Source organism: Ustilaginoidea virens, chromosome 5 (genome assembly GCF_000687475.1).
Source record: "Ustilaginoidea virens chromosome 5, complete sequence".
NCBI lineage: Eukaryota > Fungi > Ascomycota > Sordariomycetes > Hypocreales > Clavicipitaceae > Ustilaginoidea > Ustilaginoidea virens.
The window spans coordinates 4,253,376-4,273,051 of NC_057320.1; the positions used below are offsets into that span (position 1 = coordinate 4,253,376).

The window sequence follows — 19,676 nt, forward strand, 5'->3', positions numbered from 1 at the left end:
AGCAAAGCACATGTAGCAGCCTCACGGTGGACAGCTCAATTTTGACCTCGCTCAATGGAGGGAAGGACTACCGACAACTAGTAACTAAGAAAGGCAAAAGATAGATATGACAAAATAGATGAATAAATGAAAAAAAAAAAAAAGGCCCCGGGGAGAGGCGGCGGGGGTGGGATTTGGCTTCAACTCAACAACCTGCCGAGCCTGCGAATCAACCAAGAGCCCAACCAATCAAAGGTTTTCAAATGTTTCTTTTTATTTTTCACTCCCAATTGCCGAAGATTTCGATTGCGCAGCGGGCTTTGCTTGCCATTGTGAGGAGAGGTGGTGTCCAATGCAACCTCCTGGTGCCATTGTGCGGTTTGGAAAATGTGACACTCACCATCCACCATCAGACCGGCCCATCAGGAGGCGAAAGCCAGGGCGTCCAGGAATGCGTTCATCCCACTGTACGAGAGGTGCATGCTTGGACGCACAGACACTTTTCAGGTACGGACAAGACACAAGGCTCAAGACACAAAGACACCCGGAACTCAGACACGCACGCACGCACGCACGCACGCACGCAACATGCATGCACACACCCAGTCGTGTTGTCTCGAACAAAAGCCGTCGCGTCGCCCTGGCTAGAGCCCCAAAGCCACGGAGGGCGTACAACTCCAGAGTCCTGGCTACGCCTGCCCAGGGCCCAAAAGGATGAGGGGGGGTGTTGAGCGCTGGGTTCTTATCGACCCCCGCCCCATCCTTCGCCCCCGGAAAGAAGAGTCTCTCAAGACGATGGCCCCTGCAGAGTGCCGCCACTGATTTCACTATTCGTCCTGTCGTGGGCGTTTCCGCTCCCTGGTGCGAGGTGCGATGAGGCGTGGGCGCCTGCGCCGTGCTTGTGGGTGGGCAGGCGACCGCTTTCGGACGAGACCGGGGGAAAGGCCCTCTCGACGTCGTCGGCATCCTGCCCCGGGTTGGCGCTCTGGTAGGCCAGCCACTTGAAGAGGGAGTAGACGGCGTAGGCCAGCAGCGACCCCATAAAGGGCCCGAGCCAGTAGATCCAGTGGTATCCCACGAAGCCCTGGATGCAGGCAGGGCCGAAGGATCGGGCGGGGTTGATGCCGGTGCCGGTGAAGCTGGTGCCGACAATGTGGGCGATGAAGACGGAGATGCCGATGCCAATGGGGGCCAGGTACGTGGCCCGGTGCTTCTCCACGGCCAGGAAGTAGACCGTCAGGACGAGCTGGGCCGTCAGGAACATCTCGAGGAAGACGCCCTGGGTCTTGTTGGTGCCGCCGCCGAGGGCGTTGGCGACGGTCAGCGGACCAGGGGTGATGGCGTCGGCCACGGCGGCAGCGCAGATGCCAGCCACGATCTGCGTGGGCACAATCATGAGCGCTCGCAGCGGCGTGACGGCTCCCACGAGGAGCAAGCCCAGCGTGACCTGGTTGGGACGTGATGTCACGATATCAGCACAAAAAGGGGGCACCGGCACAAGGTTGTCATTGTCGCCACGCATGAAAAAGGTGGGGGGAGACTCACGGCAGGGTTGAACAAGCCACCGGTGACTCGGTAAAAGACCCATACGTTGACAGCCAGGGCCGATCCGAACGAGCTGGCAATGTACATGAGGCTGAAGGGCAGCAGAGGAGCCGACGGGTCGTTGGGGTCGTTGTACTTGATGGCGGTTTGGGCCCCCAGGAACGACAGGAACAGGAACATAAAGGTGCCGCAGAACTCGCCAAAGACAATCACCATGCTGTTCCGGACGGCGTCCTTGAGCACGTGAGAACGCTTTCCGAGCCCATGGTCATTGTCTAGATGCAAGCCGGACCGGATCCCCTCGGAGGATGCCATTTCGGGCAAAGTGAGAAGCTCAAACGGGGGGGGCCTTGGGAGCTTGCGGCACGTAGAGCAAGATGAAGATGGGGGTTTAGAGCGACAGGAGGGTCAGCAGCGGGATTCTGGCGCAAAAGAAAGAAGTAGACTCGAAGCAGATAATTTTCGTTTCTTTTCCGCAGTGATGAACCCCGACGAGACCGAGAGGGCGTTTCAAGTCGAGCTGCCGCGGTGGAAAATATATATGTGTTCCCCCCCCCCCCCCCCATCCTCCCGTTTCTTCTCTTTCCACTCGCTGCTTCATCTCTACGGGTGGCGTGACGGCTTTGTGCTGGGAGGGTTCAAGGGCATGCTTTCTGCTTTCTGCTTTCTGATGGCTTGCCGTGGGCTGGATGTAACCGGTGCCCAAAACGCGGTCGCAGCTGCGGCGATGGGTCGTGACGGAGGAGGCACGTTTTCCCCTTGTATACGAGTCGGAGCCCAAAGGTGGTGTTGTGTATTTCTGCAAGCCGCAAGGGTCTTGCATCAGGCATGTCGTACCCGTCGCTGCAAGGGTATCGGCATGACTCGACGGCACGGCAGGCGAGAAACTTCTGATCTGGCGGAGCAAAAGGGTCTTGGGACAGAGGCTTCAAGCCTTTCGCACTCGCAGCCAATGACGGGAAAAGAGGGGAGAGGGGGGGGGGGGTTGTTTTCGGGACCGGGTGGTGTTTGGCCGTCAATGAGGCCCGTATGGCTGGCTGGGCGAGAGAGCAGAGAGGAGAGGAGAGGAGAGCTGTGGCGACATGGGTGTGTAGTTGTAGATGGATGCTTGAACTTGAACTATTGCCTCTTGATTCTATCTTCTCATTTGCCCGGGGAGAAATTGGTGGTGTGGGTTGGCAGCGCAGCCATTCTTGGCCTGCCCTCGGCAGCAACGAGGGGCAAGCAGCGCATTGCCAACGACGCTGAAAGTCTGAATGGCTGAATTAGGCTTTCCGTTCTCGCAAACATCCTCGCTGGATCGATCGGGTGCCACAGCTCTTTCTTTCGATCCCCCCCCCCCGTTTTTTCCTTTCCTGCCACAGCGTCTGGGGTCGCTCTGCCGTGGGATACTAGCAGCTCGCCGGTTTTGATCTGCCGCGGCGTACAGAGAGGACACGGCACTCCGTCGCACAGCTGCGGGTTACTTTGGCCCTCGCGGGACAGTCCCGTCCTGTGCGGGCTTTGCGATGGGAAACCACAAAAAAAAAAAAAAAAGGAAAAAAAAGGAAAAAAAAAAAAAAGCCAGACGACGACCTCTTGGACCCGGGAGCTAAAAAGCTACGTACGCCATCCCGCGGCGGGGTGCAGCACCGCCCTTTGCAGTCCGGCGGAAGCCAGTGGCCGTGGCCAGATCACCATGACGACGATGCAGCCGGACCAGCGACGTGCGTCAACATCGAAGAGGGGGGGGGGGAGTGGTTCAAAGCTCGACATGGCCCGTCTTTGCGCTACCGTGCTCGGGGCCTCGTATTGGGCTGCAGGACGGCGGCGCAGGGCTTTGGCCTGCTGTGCTGTGGCGTGGACGTTTCGCGACGGGGAACCGGTGATGGGATGCCAAGTTTGATTTTTGCTCGGCGCGGCTGCAAGGCTGTGTGTGCAGTTGGGCTGCTTGCCGCAAGGTTGTGGTGTTGAGCGACGGTCGAGATGGGTAGGCCCGTCAAGCATGGCAGACGTGCTCTGGCCGTGATTCGCCGTGGTTCGCCGTCGTTGGCCGTCGATGGCCGTCGTTGACCGTCGTTGACCGTCGTTGACCGTCGTTGACCGTCGTTGGCCGTCGTTGGCATCCAGGTCTTGAGGCCAAGGCGAGCTTCTCAACAAGGTCTCATCCTCCTTCCCGGATGGCCTGTCCCTCTTTCCCTTGGGCTGAGCCGCGAGGGCGGTGTCCCCATGACGGCAAGGCTGCTTGGCGTGATTGCAGCCTGTGAATGAGGGAAATCAAAAACGTTTGCTGCCATCGACAACACGGGCAGGGTCCAACAATTGCCGGCCGACCGCTGCAGTGCTCCGTCGGCCAAACCCCCCTCCCCCTCCCCGTTGCACTCTGGTCTCGTCGACGAAAAGGCTGTGAAAACTCTGATTCGGCACGCTGCACGTTGCGTCCTGCACCATGTTGGGCATCCTAGGCGGAGGGAGGGAGGGAGGGAGGGAGGAGCCATCGCCAGCCGGGTTGTAGTCCAAGTCGCTGGCGTGATGAGGTTGATGATGATGGTGTTGACGCTGCGGCGATGAGATCTTGTTATGCACAAGGGTCCCCGTCATTAGAAGAAGCAGATGCAAAGTGTGCGGTAGGGTCGGCATGTCCCACCCCATCAATCAATCAAACTGGCGCAAACTTCTTCATCAAGTGCCATGGGCTGCGTCGCATCGTCTTGGGAAGAAAGAAGCCCGGGCGTACCGTGCGAGAAGCTGCGTCATGCGACATCCTTGGTTTCCCTCCTCCCCCCCTCCACTCCCCCCCCCCCCCCCCCCCGGGGGGCAATGGCCACGGGACAAAGGGTCGTACTCAAGCGTTGTGCGGGACGCTGAGCCACTTGCATGGACTCGAAAAAAACCAAGTGCGGGAATTCTGTGCGTGATACGATTTGAGACGCCTTGCTTGATTCGCTGCGGGTGACGGGTGTTTTTGCAGCAAGGAGCACTTGAACACGACGATGGAACCGAGTGCCCAGTGCGAGGCCTACGGTGAGGCCAGGGCCCCCTGCTCCCCCCGCACTTGACATCGACTTTAGCTAAAAGCCGCTTGCCGCTGGCGCCAAGCGACGCATCATCGTCAAGCATGATGCGACTGGTCTGGTTTAACTGCTCCTCGCAGGTACCTTTGCATTTTTGCTTCAATGCATGGATGCCCATACGATACCCTCCTAGGGGCCGATTGCGTCCCTCCTTCCCACGGCTGAGCGAATGACGAACGGCAATGCCGGCTTGCTCATATCCCGTGGCAACTCGCCCTTGTCCTGGACAGCCTCTGCTCTGCTTCGGCAGGGCCGGGGCAGAGACGCGAGCTTGGCCAGCTTTATGCTTGCATCCCTGCCCGCCTCAGATCTCAGAGCTTAGAACTCAGGGCTCAGGGCTCAGCCGTCGTCCTTCAGGATTCAGCCCAGGATGGTTCGAGTGTGGCAAAAACAAATCACCATGACCAGCGACGCGAGTGAGCAGTTGGCCCTTTGGCCGGGCCAAGGCTGGTCAAAAAAATTCAAACGGTATCGGCGGGTTCCTTGACAAGATGCTCAAGATGCGGTGAAACGCGGACGCAAAGCGGGAAGCCCAACATGCACACCAAGGGTCTCGATTTTACCAGCCCATCCTCCAACTGCTTGGCCAGTCCCATTATCACCATCGTCACCTTTGTCAGTCATCGTCATCATCCCCAGCATCAGTTCCACGACCGACTACGCGGGCCCTGGTGGAATTCCAGGCCCTGCTAGAAATGGACCCTCGTGCTGCGGGCCTTTTGCCGCACATTCAGACGTATAGATTTCGCACAGCCTGCACTGTAAGAAGTTTGGCCCAGTGTCATTCTCGCCATCGCACTTCCACTTCGCCAGGCAGTCATTTTTCTTCTTCTCGTCGCACGGAACCGCCTCGGTTCTCTTTGCTTCCTTTTCGCCTCCTTCTTTGCTCGGGGGCCCAGACGACCGCTTGACGACATGGCTCAAGCCGGGATCGTAAACTATCGCACCTGGACTCGCAAACGTCAGCTGCAGCATGGCAGGCATGGGGGGGTTGGCATTCACCACCGGGAGGGGGCGGATGCTCACTCGAGCGAGTGTAGCTCCTTACGTCGGCCTCGCCAGCATCGACTGGGGCGGCGATGACGCCGACGGCGAGCATGGCGGTGAGAGTGGCCAGGGAAAACTTCATGGTGCCGGGTCTTGCGGGATGCGGCCTGCTTGCACCGGGACGAGTTTGAATTATCGAGTTGCTCGCTGGACCTTGGACCCTTTCGGGAACCCAGTCCACGTCCGCCTCTTTTAAACGTCCCGAGAGCCCTGATATTTCTCTCAGCAGGTCAGTGCGGCCAACGGCGCTCAAAGATGCGTTTTGTTCACCAGGGGCACTCATACCGCGCTTGCTCTGCTCTGCTATTCATTGTCTATATTCGCCCGCTGTACCGTGCGGCTTCCTATCGACACTGTGTCTCCTGCAGTCCCTGATCACAACGCACTGTACGGCGTGGATAACCCCAGCGGTCATACAGTGCGTCAGATGTTAAGATACTGTACCGCACCGCCCTGGACGGCGACGCATCTAGGTGAAGCCTGGTCCAGCTGGAACTCACTTTGGCCATGACGGCCCGAGTTCTGCTGCTCAAGCTGTCCGGAAGCTACTCGGCGGAAACGAGGCACAGCACTGTCCGGTTGTTACCCCGGAGGCGCGGGGAGACTTGACTTTCCGCCCCTATTTCCAGGAGAATCTCATGGAGCGGTTTTACTAAAAAAAAAGAAGAAGAAGAAAGCACTCAGTGCCGACCACAACCTTCTTTGTCGTTTCGCTCTACTCCAGCTTCCTACGGCACTGTCCGCCAAGTGCTCCGTACTCGGGCCCGGTCCGACTGCAACTCTGGCCGAAATGGGACGCGGCGAATTTCAAAGCTGCAACGAGGTAGCAAAGGACTTCCCCTGAAGCTCCCATCGCGGGTGTCTCGTCAACCTCGCGGCCAGCAAACGACAACACAAAACATGCGGCCGTGTTGGGAAAAAAAAGCTGTCTCTTATCGGTTGGGACAACTCCCCATGGCGGCATTACTCCATCCCAAGAAGACCGATTCCGCATCACCATGCAAGCCACCCTGCGGTTCTTGCGTTCTGCTGCTCCGCTCGCTCGCTGTCCCGTCTCGAGCTTCCCCTCGGCTAGGAGCTGCAAAAAGCTGCGCATCCACTGTCCCGCGGTGATCTCCCGAGCTTTCTGGGTGCGCCCTCGGAGAAGCGCGCTGACTGGCACTGGAAGCGGCCAGCGCCAGGTCAGAAAATTTATCTTCAAGGCGAAACAACGAGAGACGGGAAACAGGAGGCCTTGGCAGATTCGTTGCGACAAGGCTCCAAGTCTGATTATCACCAAGAAACTTTGCTAGTTCTAACTGACGTTGGAGACGCATTTTCAAAACCCGCCAGCTCATCGTTTACAAATCATACACGCCCAAGTGGCCGGTGGTCGACCAGGCTTGTTCCCCCGCCCCGTTTCTCACACAAGTCGCGACTACGTACGGGCCAGCCGTTGGTGTTTATCCAAGCCATTCAGGCACTTGATTGGCATTTCCAGCTCGCTGCGTCCCCCGCGTCCGCGTGGCCGTTGTACACGTTTCGGAGCGGGTACTTGCAGTGATCGCGGTGCGCCACAGCCCGAGACGACGCGTCCCCGTTGGCGTGCTTGGTTCCGCGAATCACTTCCGGCGCGACACCTTGCTCAACCCATTTCACCATGGCAAACAAGACGTTGCGGAGCGGGTCGAGGGAAGCCACGGTGCTCTTTGTGTTGCCGATGGAGCCGGCCCCACGGCCGCCGGCGCAGTGCCCCAGCCCGGATATGCGGAAAAACCTGTAAAAGTCATCCAGCTTGGCCGGCGGCAGGCCCATTGTCCTGGAAACGTGGTCGTAATACCAGATCGAGTTCTCGCTGCTGATGACGGGATCCTCGAGCCCGTGGTAGTGCAGAATCTTGCCGCCCCGGTTTTGGAACTTGGACAGGTCCCCGTCCCGGGTCGCCACGTTGAAGGGATTCAGTCTTTCGGCAGCTACCCAGTCTTTCAGGCTCAGTTGGGACGGGGCCCACGACGGGTCGTTGTAGACGACGTATCGGAACCACTCGGTCGAGTAACTGAGAGGTTGCGCCGCGAAGATGTTGGCAAAGTTTGGCCCGGGCTGCATGCGAGGGCACATCAAGTCTCCCTGAGAGCTTCGGAGGGGTGAAAAGACGGCGCGAACCGCTCCGGCCTGCGCGGCAGTCAGGCAGTTGTTGGTCCGGCCGGCCGCGCACAGGAGGGCCTCGGGGCGGTAATGGCAGAGATGCGGGTCTTCCAAAACGCCGTCCACCACGCCGTCCAGGTGGTCGCACTGCTTAAGCACGTCTGCGTAGACGAGATTCCATTCTGCCGGGGTCAGGAAGGTTGGAGAACCCGGCCGCCCCAGGAGATTGGAAAAATGCCCGCTCCAGTAGATTAGAGAGTTGAAGTTGATGGCCGGAGCGCCGGCGACAATGCCATCAAAGTCGTCGGGGAAGGACTGCGCCTCCTTGAAGCCCTGCCGACCGCCCGTCGAGCAGCCAAGGTAGTACGCCTTCGTGTGCCGCTTTCCGTAGTAGGCCCTGCTAGCTTCCTTTACCACAGAGGAGGCGGTGTGAATGGCGCGGGAGACGTAGTCTTCCACCGTCCCGGGGTTTCTGTAAAAGGCCGCGCCGCCGCCATCATGGCCGTTGTTGGTCCCCACGGTGGCAAAGCCCGCGGAGACGCCGTAGTTGATGTCGTCGTAGTGAATGCACCCGTCAAGGCCTGAGTTGCCAACGGCCAGGACCCTCCCGGTCCACTTATCCGGCAGCCAAACCTCCATGCTTACCTTGCTCGTCGAGCTGGTGGTGACTGTTAACGAGACTCGACAGAGATTCGCATCGACGACTTGCTGGTGGGGTCCGCAGCTCTGCGCTGGAAACGAGCCTCCGGCTTGCAACCGGTGGGCGGAATGGATGAGGGCATTGGGAATGCGGAGCGATTTCGACAGAGCAGCGCACCCGTCGGCATCAGAGGGAGATGCTAAAGCGTGCGCAGCAAAGTGCACCGCAGCAAGAAAGAATGACGGAGAAGGAGGCATCTTCATCAGCTTTCATCACCTGGTCGAAAAGATGAAGCGAGCTGGACGAGGAACAACGACGCCCGTGAACAGGACCCCCCGGTGGAAAGAAGGAGCCAAGCCTTCTTTATTCGTCCAACATGAACATATCGATACACCACTTGTACGGGTCAAGTTAGCCCTCTTCTAATTCTATCCCGGGCTATAGCCTGAAGTTTGAACGGGTCAACGGCTGAGACACTTTGTGGTACGAGGTTGAGGATCAAGAACTGCCGCACGCCAGTGTCAGATAGAGTTGGCTGAACTTTGTCTCCCGTGAGTTGGCAGGGGTGGTAGTTTCGGGCTCCGCCCGTCAGTCTCAACGACAAGGAAGACGGACGTGGGTAATGCCATGGTGAGATGGGGTTGCTGCAGAAGAAAAGATGACAAGGAAAAAGGGAAGAGAAAGTTCTCGATGACGCTTTGCCTGGTCATGTGACGCTTCACGCGCAAGTGGAAGTGGAGACTGCCATGTTGCTGCCTGTCGGGAACCAGTCTGATTCTTGCTGCGAGTCAATGTACCATGCTTGTCCGCCATGCTAAACGCTAGTTATAGCCGAGTGGACGCGAGCCGCTATGATCTCGGCAGTTGGGTCAAAAGATTAAGCAAGCATTCCACTCCTGCAATCTGGAGTAGATCAACTCTTGTTCCCCATACATAGATGAAACCAGCCCCTAGCGGTCGATATGCTAAACAAGGTACGGAGTACTCTGGATATGAAACTTATTAATCGTGGATATAATGCATTCACATAATGAATATGAGAGCCCCTGTATATCATGTACGTCCTATGTATGTCTGTTGATTTTATAAACGATAATCTTTCCCAGTACGCACTTCTCGGCCTATAAGTAAGTTATTTCTCCTGCTTTTTCAGTGCTCGTGTAAGAGGTAGGCACGCTGTTGATAAGATTTGAACTCAGTTCACCGCCAAGACCAATGGCAAAACCAACGAAACACCCTACCCATTCACTGGGATCCATGGCGGCAAAAATCTAAACGTGGTTTCGCCCGGGCTCGAACCGGGGACCTTCTCGGTGTTAGCGAGAAATCATGACCAACTAGACCACGAAACCGCAGCTCCTGATTGGCTGTGAACGACGGCGTCAATAGCAATCATATAGGTCATGCAAATTAAGCCGGCGTATTATGATTATTATTATTGTTGTTATTATTATTATTTTCATTATCATTATTATTTTTATTTAATTATGCTAGGGGGGCTATTTAGTAGCTACATAACCTATCTAGTTCGAAAGGGAAAAGCCTGAGTGCCAGGGGAAAAACCTTTCTGCGAAGATTTGAACAGCTGCAAATCGTCCCCTTGGTGGGGGCGATGTGATCCAAGCCGGCGTACTACTTGACAGATAGGTAATTAATTAGCTGCCTGTCGTCAATGTGCCGTGCGCAATTTTTACTCGGATTGCTTCTGCAAACCGCGTTTCCGATAGCGATTCGTGAGCGTTTTTTCGGCAAGCACATGTCTGGGATAATCGAGCAGGCCAATCATTCGATGCTTATTCGGCGGAATAAATGAGGCTTTTTCATCAGAATATTATGCTACGTAGCGCATAAGGAGATTTCATTACCCTTTCCCAATACAGGCTCGGCTAAAGTGACCAGACTCAGAAACTTTGGCGTACGACTGGCAATCCGCAGGAAAATGGTGATTATCATCGCTCCTCGTAACGGCCAGTCCTCTTGCATCGCAATCATGCGTCGTAGAGGCCATTTCGTCTGCGTCATGGCTGAAGCGGCTGATTTTCTGGTCCGCTACTTGGTACAGAAGATGGCGAAGCAAATACACTACGCGTACTGAGCGGTTTCGCTCTCGCTCCAGTCCCAGAATCTCCTCACAACAGAAGTCTCATCCGTCCGGGACTCTTCCACAGACTTGCGCAAATCGCCCCGCAGGGTACTGTTGCCCTCTCTCCCCCACGGAATCACAAACATGCCACCATTCTCCGGCTGAATGTCCGGACTCCAGCCAGAGTAGAGCTCGGTATAGGCCCCATATCGAACGGGGTGACTGAAAATCTTGGCTGCCAGGGTTGAAAGGAGGTCCAGATGGCGATGAAGGTCGCTTTTAAGGTTTCCGGGGTTGAACGAGACGCTCAAGATGCCGTGGCTGCCATATCGACGGCTAAACTCGGATGCGTAGAATATGCCGGCAGCTTTGGATTGCCCGTAGTTGACCCACTGCGTCGAAGAAACCACCGGAGCCCCGTCCTTGCCAAGGCTGACACCTCCTTGGGGGGACAAGGCGCTCGACGCGAGAGAGCTGGCCCATGTGATGCGCACGGAGCCAGGGGGGCTGACGGCCGCCGTCTCCTTCAATACGGGAACGAGGCTTTTGGTAAAGAGAAAGGGCCCCAAGCAATTGGTGGCCATTTGCAGCTCGTGGCCCTGCTTGCCCTTACTTCCTTTGGGCGGCACCATGATGCCAGCATTGTTCACGAGGACGTGGAGCTGCTTCTCCTGGGCGAGGAACGATTCCACCGCCGGCTTGACCGTGGCGAGGTCGGAAAAGTCGACCGAGAGGAAGGCGAGCCGTCCCGTGGAATGCGGATACTGGTCCTTGATGGCTTTGATGGCCGTGGTGGCTTTTGCCTCGCTCCTGCCGGCGACGTAAACTGTTGCGTTGCGTTGGTACAGGATGGCTGCCAATTCCTTGCCTACGCCGCTGTAGCCGCCGGTGACGATGTGGACCTTGCCTGTCTGGTCGGGGAGGTTTTTCTCGGTCAAGACGGGCCGAGGGATCATGAAGGACTGGGAAAAGGTGGCCGAAAAGGTCGCCATTTTGGCCCCGGGAGCGCGGAGGTTTGTCGTGGACAAGAAGAGTAGTAGCGCTACGCCCAATGCGGAGCTGAGAGAGTCTAGCTGTCAGGAAGCGTGCAGAAAGATATTGACGGTAATATTGAATGATGATATCGAGCACCGGCTGACCGAAACTCGCTGTACCAGCTATCAATCTATAGCGGGAAGGAATAGGGGTTACTCTAAGGGGCTACACCGGACATCTCCGATATCACCGATATCACCGGCAGCACTAGCCCTTTGGCAAGGCAAAACCAAAACCGCAAAGCGAGTCTAGTGGGCGAGGCAAACGGGACGCGACAACGCACCGGGAGTTTTCTGGCCGCTCTGGCTGGCCAGATGATGGACAACCTCGTCCCGAAGTTGCCGGGCCTGTGGCATAGGTCATGCATGCGCTGCACCTGCAAGCTGCAGCCCAGGACCACAGACGCAAGGTCCGGAGGAGACGCCAAGCAAGGCCAGGCCGCGCCAGGCCGCGCCAATCTGGGGCCACGTTGTCATGGAGACTCGGCTGCGTCCTGCTCCAACTTGCTTTAAGCAGCCCGAGGTCTTGATCGACGTTGTTGCTTGGACTGTTCCGACTTGTGGCCCGTTTGTAACGTGCACGTGTAGCCAACCAAGTGCCACCTGCTGGCAGCCGGCAAGTCGGAGCCGTCATGACCGTCCGTGACCTTGCCTCGCACTGTACTGACTCGGAGTTGCACTCGCTCTCCAAACTTTCAATGCGGTGGCTTGGGTTCTGTGGGTTGTGGCTTATGGCTTGTGGCTTGTGGCTTGTGGCTTCTTGTGGTTGCTTGTGGTTCTAACGCAGATCCATGACTCGCTGCGCCCTCCCCCATTGACTTTTTGTTCCATCGACTTGTTCCATCGACTTGTTCCGACCTGTTCCATCGACTTGTTCCATCGACTATGTTGCCGCAAGAGGCTAGTAGTCATCGGGCCAGTCCCTCCTATCTGCTTATGCCCGGCGACCTTGTTCCCTCGCCCCTCTCTCCGAGTGGAGTAGTCACCGAGTACGGAGTAACCAGCTGTTGTAACCTGGGGGCTGTCGTATCCTGTGACAGTGTGACCAGACGCTTGCGGCCAGCATTCGCTGGTACCTGCTGGGGTCTGGTCTGATTTGGTCTGGTACTTGCTGTCGGGGGTGACAAAGCCGCCATCCCGCCAGCCTCACAGCCAGCTGCCCGCCAGACCAGGCCAGGTCAGGCCAGGCCAGGCACCGTCACCTTCCCGCTCGGCTTGGAGCTTAAAACTCTCTCAACTTCCTCGATCCCATCCAGCCAGCTACTCCTTCGCACCGGCTTCATCTCACCACGCCAGACCACAGCTCTCTTCCCCCCCTCCCCCACCCTCCCACCGCCCTTACCTCGCACAAGATGACGAGACGATCGCCTATGCCGAGCCCGCATGCGCCAATGCTGCCGCCGCCGCCGCCATCGCTGCCGCTGCCGCTGCGTCAACAACCTTCCCCAGCTCCCGCTTCTTCTTCAGCCTCAACCACCCTCCCTGCCAAGGCCGGCAAGTCGAAAAACTTCATCCTTGCCGACATGGACGGGCGCTCTTCGAGGGACAATCGCGCTTGTGCAAGCTGCATTTCCAAGCTGGGCCCAAGCGAGGTTGGCCAAGTCAATTGGCATCTTGCCGAGGACCAGGCATGCCGCCTCTGCCAGGTCGCCCAGTGCAAGCCGGAAGCCTTCACCAAGCCCTTCTGTGACTTCTTGCGGGAAAACCCCACCGTCTTCCACGCCGTCGACTACTTCAAGCGCAAGTTGAACGACTGCGGTTTCGCAGAGGTATGTTTTCTCCGGTACCTACAATCGACTTGGGGGACAAGGCGAGGAGGAAGGGGGTGTTTGTGGCGGTAGCTGCTGTGGCCAACCTGCACAACATGGCGCACGCGCGCGCCCTTCTTTCGCATACCAAAATGGATATTTCCTGACATGGCTCAAACCCCCCCCGACAGCTTTCCTCTCGAGACGCGTGGGATGGCAAGGTGCAGCCGGGTGGGAAATACTGGGTCTCTCGCAACGGCAGCACCATCATCGCCTTTACCGTCGGCGAGGCCTACAAGCCCGGAAACGGAGTGGGCATGATCGCCGGCCACGTTGACGCCCTGACTGCCCGTCTCAAGCCCGTGAGCACCCGACCCAGCAAAGCCGGCTACGTGCAGCTCGGCGTCGCCCCTTACGCCGGCGGCTTGAACCAGACGTGGTGGGATCGCGACCTCAGCATCGGCGGCCGCGTCGTGGTACGAGACGAGGAGACGGGCAAGACGAGCACCAGGCTCGTCAATCTCGACTGGCCGATTGCCAAGATCCCCACGCTAGCGCCGCACTTTGGCGTCGGCATGTTTGGCAACAACAATCCGGAAACCCAAGCCGTGCCCGTCATCGGTCTCCAGGGGCCCCCATCCCGAACCGACGAGCCCAGCCGAGACGAGCCCCTCGGACCAGACGGCGCCTTTGTGGCCACCCAGCCGCCGAGACTGGTCCAGCTCATCGCCAAGGAGCTCGGCATCACGTCCTACGCCTCCATCCTCAACTGGGAGCTGGAGCTGTACGACAGCCAGCCCGCGCAGACGCTCGGCATGGACAGGGAGTTCATCACCGCCGGCCGCATCGACGACAAGCTGTGCTCGTGGGCCGCGCTGACGGGCCTCCTGGCCGCCGACACCAGCAAGCACGACGGCTACATCAAGCTCGTCGCCCTCTTTGACGACGAGGAGATTGGCTCGCTCCTCCGCCAAGGCGCCCGCGGCAACTTCCTCCCGCTCGTCGTCGAGCGCGCCGTCGAGGCCCTCAGCGGGGACGCCTTCGGGCCCGGCCTCGCCGGCCAGACCTACGCCCGGTCCTTCCTCGTCTCCGCCGACGTCACCCACGCCGGCAACCCCAACTTCCTCGAAAACTACCTCGACGGCCACGTTCCCCAGCTCAACGTGGGCATGACCATCTCCAGCGACTCCAACGGCCACATGACCTCGGACGCCGTCTCCACCGCCATCCTGCGCCGCGTCGGCGAGATCATCGGCGCCAAGACGCAGAACTTCCAGATCCGCAACGACTCGCGCAGCGGCGGGACCGTCGGCCCCATGCTCTCCAGCGCCATGGGCGTGAGGGCCGCCGACGCGGGCCTGGCCCAGCTCAGCATGCACTCTGTCCGGGCTACCACCGGAGCCCTAGACCCGGGCCTGGGGGTGCAGTTTTTCAAGGGGTTCCTGGACCATTGGGAGCAGATTGACGGGGAGTGGTCCTGAATGCGTAGGGGCATCGAATTGAGTGGGGCGTTTGGTTGCCGGACCGCTGAGGAGCAGATTGACGGGGAGCGGGAGTCGTCTTGAATTGCAACGTGTTGATTTGCGTGGGGGGGGGGGGGTGTTGGGGGTGGGGGTTGGATGGTAATTAATTGCCGGACGTTTCAGTGCCATGTCATTTACAAAGCATAAAGCGCCGAGACGTGAATTCTATATTTTTATGGCGGGTCTTTTATGATCTGGTGGAACGGCCCATTATAAATTGCCCAAAAAAAAAAAAAAAAAAAAAAAAGGTCTAGACGCTGGCAATCCAGCACCTCAGCTGGCGCCCCTCGGAGAAACGTCTGCTATGTATATCCCCGTCGCTTTCCATCCAGGGTGATGCTTCCGTCTCTACATCATGCTCATGTTTGAAAATAAATTCAAAATTTTAAGAAAGAAAAAATTAAAAAAAATTGCATTGAAAGTTTGGAAATGGAGACGAAAGGCCTAGGGACAATTGGGAAAGGCGCATTCATGCCTGCTGGTCTTGGGCCCTCCACCCGAGCTCGCCAGCGTTGCCGGCTTCCAGCAAGCTAGCGACTTCTTCTTCTTCTTCTTCTTCGTCGTCGTCGTCGTCGTCGCCGTCGTCGTCCTCATCGCTCTGTCCCTCGGCCTCTTCTGCCTGCTCCACTGCCCCTGGCTTTCGTCGCTTGACGAAATCCTGCTTGTGGGCTTCCGCCAACACTTTGGAGAATGACCTCCCGCGAGGGGCGTCCCTGCCGCGGCGCCATGTCCCGAGCCGGCGGCCGGCAAGGGCAGTCGAGCTTCCTGACGGCCGGGCGGTTCCCCCGTGGCTCTGCTCCTCGGTCGTCAGCATCGGCGAGGTCTCCAGGCTGGCGCGCTCCGTCAGAGGCTCGATCCGGTACGGGAGAGCCACGTCGCGAGACGCCTTGTACTGGGAGACGTTGGCGCAATGCTCGTTCTCGACGCGGAAGAGAGCCCACATGCCGCGACGGAGGGCTTCCACAAACGATACCGAGAAGGAGACCACGGTGGAGTGCTGCGTGTTGTGCGTGAAGATGGCGTAGAATATCCACGCAAACCGCAGGACGGGGTCGACGACCATGATCAAGTAGTACGGCCATTGACGTTTGAGGGCCAGGATGTCCCGCAGAGCCCAGTGGCGGGCTTCTGTTTGAAGCAGGGAGAAGTCCATCAAGATGTCCCAGACAGCTGAGGATGCTCAGTCAGCTGATGCTTGCCGGATGAAAATGTGGCCAGGACGAGAGAGTCACAACAATGGCTTACAGGCGTATGTGGCGTTGATGATGGAAAATACTATGTACAGCACAAGGTTTGATCGGGAACCGTACAGGCGGTACCGAGATAGCATGGCGGATGAAACAATGGTCATGATGTATTTACCGCCATTGATCAGATGAGGGAACACGTTGCGTGTGTCCTTGTACCGCCGAAGACATTGAAGGAGACGCCAAATGGGGGGCAAGGTCAAGAGAAAGCCCATGACTCGGGAATGGCTGGAATTGCATTGCGCTGGATCGATCCAGTCGTTGGCATACAGGCAAGAGAACAGTTCGATATTCTACACGGCAAGCATGTCAGCCGAATCATTTCAAGGCGAAAGTTTTGCATAACTCATAGCACAGCTTGGAACTCACCGCCATGGAATATGTCAAAGAGCAGTACATGTCGCCGAGGAAAAAGTCACGGAACTCGACCGGATAAAGGCCGGCCAGTAACAGGCGCCACTTCTTGCAGTTAGCCCATGATCTTGACAAATCTGTTCTCATGCCGTGCGTGATCCAGTCGAGTCAAGGGAGGCTTACATGCGCGTAGACGAACCATTTCCGGCTCTTGTGCCACAAGACTGGCGCAGGGAGGAATATCAGCACGACAGTAGCGCAAATCAAGAACACAGGGTATAAAAGGTAAAGTCGGTCCGCGCCCAAGCGGCTAAAGTTCATCCACATGAAGAGGCCCAACAGCAAGAGGAAGAAGCTTGGAAACTGGGCCAGCGGCCTCCAGTCGAGCAAACTTCTTTGGTCAAACTCAAAGATGAAGGGATAGTTGATCTTGTTCTTGGACCATATGAAGCAGTTTATGCAGAAGAGCGAAAACATGAGGAGCATGAGAAAGTATCCGGCGTACAACTGCAAAAGAAAGCTCGTATGGAGACGAATGACAGGGTCCTTGTCAAAGAGGAGCCGCGCACCATGAACCAGACCTTGAACTGAAAAAAGAAGTCCGGTGCCGATGAGGAAGCCGTTGAGGAAGGAGCTGCCAGATTCGCTTTTGGATCTGCTGGTGATGCTCCGAAGTTTCCCGGCAGCAAGCTTGTAGTTGCCGCGTTCGAAATATCGTGCATACAAGTCTTCCACGGCCTTGATGTGCCCATCAAGGACGTCGCTGCTGACAAACCAAGCCTTGTTGACCTTTTCGTTCATGTACCTGAGCGGAGGGCGAGCATTGGCGGCCTTGTCAAACTTCTTGTTCAACTTGCGAAACGCCGTCCGATTCAGCAGGGCATACGATTTGAGAAGCTCAAGTCCTCGATAGAATTCTTGAAGGGCCAACTTCAACTTGCGCTTTGCCGTCCGGTACGATACCTCTTCTTTTTGCCGTCTCCGACTATAATCCCTCGCTGCGTCGCCAGCAGAGGCGCCTGCTGGCAAGTATTGCGTGGGTGCCATGGTCTGCAGGGCTTTGGAATTGGGCCCTGGCGGAAACATTCTGGCCCTGATGGGCTGGACCCATCCATTTTGATTGTCTTTTGGGATTTCGGCGTCGGTGTCGTGCCTACCGTTCATGCCAGGATCGTAGGGGTTGTTGTAGATTTCTTGCATCCGCCGGTTACGCATCTCATGGAGCTGCTGCCTCAGGACGGACAGTCTCTGCCCGGCTTGGTCCTCCTTGAGCTTATAAAACGTCTCCACTTTGTCCAGCTCTGAATCTAGGAATTCGTAAAATTCTCGTTCCCTCTCCCGGACCAAGCCAAAGTCGGACAAGTTACTATCCATCTTGGACATGTCCTGATGCATTGGGCTGTGAGCATGGGAAAATATTCGTCGTAGTGGAGAGGGAGACAGCGTCATGAATGATGCAGCGGTGGACCTTCTTGGTAAGGTGGAAGAGCGGTTTCCCTTGTCGGCCGTTGGCGCGGGTTCTGCGGCAATGGATGCGCGCCGTTGTAGAGGCAATTTGCTGCGGTTCCGTTGCATGGCTTCCGTGGGCCTCTTCAGCACCTGAGAGTCGGGTGCCTCCATAGCGGGTTCCGGGAGCGCAAAGTCCTTGCTACCATCCAGCCGATGCTGCAGTGGACTGCAGGCTCGGGGAGTAGGTACGAAGCTTCCATATTGAAGGTTGTTGGTTTTGTCATTCAACGCCTCGTCCTCGCCGGCATTTCCAGCGACGGCAATGGGAACTGGTTGTGGAGGGGGTGGCGCATCGCTTTGTTGAGGTGTCCAAGCCGGAGCTGGTCCAGCAGTTGAGGATGGTAGGACCGATGTTCTTTCAATGTTGCTTGGCCGAAAAAAGGAGGGGGTGCGGTTCGGAAATCCCTTGGGTATTCGGTTCACGGCTCTGGAGACGGCCTTGACATATTTCTTGCCAGCCTTGTAGTTGAGGTACTTGATGCGCCACTCTAACGATGCGGTCAGTATGGTTCTTTCGCGGGCACTTTATGGGTAATTTTGTTTTCTTTTGTTTTTGTTTTTGTTTGTTTTGTTTGATGTGTTTAGACCGGGACATGTGCTTGGACATTGGCTGAGGTTATTGAGACAACTTTCTGGCTGCCCAGCTCGAATCGCACCAATAAGATCCCAGGGGTGGCAAAGAAAAAAAATTGGAAGGCAAAACGGAAAAAAAAAAAAAAATGGCAACTTGAGAGTTGAAGGAGAGGGGACGCCAGGGCTGGATACCTACCAGGAACAGCGTCTCTGTCAAGCTCCTTTGCAAACTTCATTGCCGCAGTCTCAGCTGGCGGCCCGGCCTTTCAAAAAGAGTCGGGCGAGATGGGCTGCATGTGAGATGCTGCCAGAGCCAACGACAGGGTGCAATGCGAGCACAACCAGGACGGGATTGCTTCTGTAGGACGGGGGTGGTCAATGGGGGATGGGGTCCAAAAACAGCCACGGAAGGGTTTACCGGTGATGAAGATGAAGAAGTGGAACGACGTTGAAGGCGACAACCTCGTAGAAGGCGCCATTCCGTGCCTGTTGTGGTCGTGGCGCTGGCCGTGGCGTTGGCCGTCTTCCCCTCCACCAGACCAGACTTCTCCCTGCCCTGGAGGCCTGGCCCCTGCCCCTGTGATTTCATGGCCCCACAGCTCTATGGTGCAGCCTGTCAAGCGTCAAGCGTCAAAAGTGTCAAAAGTGTCAAGCGGCAAGCGGCAAGCGGCAAGCGGCAAGCGGCAAGCGGGATGTCGATGGCTTCGATGGCTTCGATGGCTTCGATGGCTGGCTTCGATGGAGCGACGGGACCGCAGTCAAGATCCGGCGAGGATTCTCGTTTATTGGACCTTGGGAAAGTTTCCAGCGATATCTAGAGCTCATTCCGCCAAGGCTGCTATGCTTCAACGGACTTGGTGATGTACCGTCAGGGAGAGGGAGCTGTTCCTCAGGTCCACGCCAGGGGCGGCTACTTTGGGAATTGCCCCAGCCAGGTCGATATTTGATCCCTGCTCTTGCAGGTAGCACGCCTTAGCAGGTTGTCTGGCTCGCGCTTGCACGTGCTAGGAGCCTGCGTAGCAGCAAGTTTCGATAGCTTTCCATATACTTCTTTTCAGATAGGGATAATAAACATACTACGTTCCTCGCGGAGCACGAGAGGAAACCTTTGGGGAGGGCGGGTTGGTGGGAATCAAACAGGATGACCAACAAGAAAAAAAACGACCGTTGGCTCGATTGCCATCGCGTGCGTTAGTCTCGTCGACGTGCTCCTTTCC

At 57.2% G+C, this 19,676-nt stretch overlaps 7 protein-coding genes across 7 annotated transcripts; 2 read left to right on the forward strand and 5 right to left on the reverse strand.

Annotated features, from left to right (window-relative positions):
- Positions 1-766: 766 nt before the first annotated feature.
- Positions 767-1,839, reverse strand: UV8b_06844 (uncharacterized protein; the record flags this gene model as incomplete). Its single annotated transcript, XM_043144341.1, has 2 exons — positions 767-1,426; positions 1,525-1,839. 2 exons carry the CDS (start codon positions 1,837-1,839, stop codon positions 767-769), a joined length of 975 nt encoding a protein of 324 aa, XP_043000276.1.
- A 1,363-nt stretch (positions 1,840-3,202) lies between these two features.
- On the forward strand, positions 3,203-3,596 carry UV8b_06845 (uncharacterized protein; the record flags this gene model as incomplete). The annotated part of the gene is made up of 2 exons (XM_043144342.1): positions 3,203-3,403; positions 3,516-3,596. 2 exons carry the CDS (start codon positions 3,203-3,205, stop codon positions 3,594-3,596), a joined length of 282 nt encoding a protein of 93 aa, XP_043000277.1.
- A 1,638-nt stretch (positions 3,597-5,234) lies between these two features.
- On the reverse strand, positions 5,235-5,706 carry UV8b_06846 (uncharacterized protein; the record flags this gene model as incomplete). Its single annotated transcript, XM_043144343.1, has 2 exons — positions 5,235-5,524; positions 5,580-5,706. The coding sequence occupies 2 exons, from the start codon at positions 5,704-5,706 to the stop codon at positions 5,235-5,237; spliced, it is 417 nt and encodes a 138-aa protein (XP_043000278.1).
- Positions 5,707-7,079: 1,373 nt separating this feature from the next.
- UV8b_06847 (uncharacterized protein) lies at positions 7,080-8,645 on the reverse strand (the record flags this gene model as incomplete). Its single annotated transcript, XM_043144344.1, has 1 exon — positions 7,080-8,645. The coding sequence occupies one exon, from the start codon at positions 8,643-8,645 to the stop codon at positions 7,080-7,082; it is 1,566 nt and encodes a 521-aa protein (XP_043000279.1).
- Positions 8,646-10,470: 1,825 nt separating this feature from the next.
- UV8b_06848 (uncharacterized protein) lies at positions 10,471-11,463 on the reverse strand (the record flags this gene model as incomplete). Its single annotated transcript, XM_043144345.1, has 1 exon — positions 10,471-11,463. The coding sequence occupies one exon, from the start codon at positions 11,461-11,463 to the stop codon at positions 10,471-10,473; it is 993 nt and encodes a 330-aa protein (XP_043000280.1).
- A 1,394-nt stretch (positions 11,464-12,857) lies between these two features.
- Positions 12,858-14,734, forward strand: UV8b_06849 (uncharacterized protein; the record flags this gene model as incomplete). Its single annotated transcript, XM_043144346.1, has 2 exons — positions 12,858-13,274; positions 13,445-14,734. The coding sequence occupies 2 exons, from the start codon at positions 12,858-12,860 to the stop codon at positions 14,732-14,734; spliced, it is 1,707 nt and encodes a 568-aa protein (XP_043000281.1).
- Positions 14,735-15,245: 511 nt separating this feature from the next.
- Positions 15,246-18,695, reverse strand: UV8b_06850 (uncharacterized protein; the record flags this gene model as incomplete). Its single annotated transcript, XM_043144347.1, has 5 exons — positions 15,246-15,946; positions 16,022-16,316; positions 16,393-16,482; positions 16,561-18,374; positions 18,656-18,695. The coding sequence occupies 5 exons, from the start codon at positions 18,693-18,695 to the stop codon at positions 15,246-15,248; spliced, it is 2,940 nt and encodes a 979-aa protein (XP_043000282.1).
- Between the last annotated feature and the right edge of the window lie 981 nt (positions 18,696-19,676).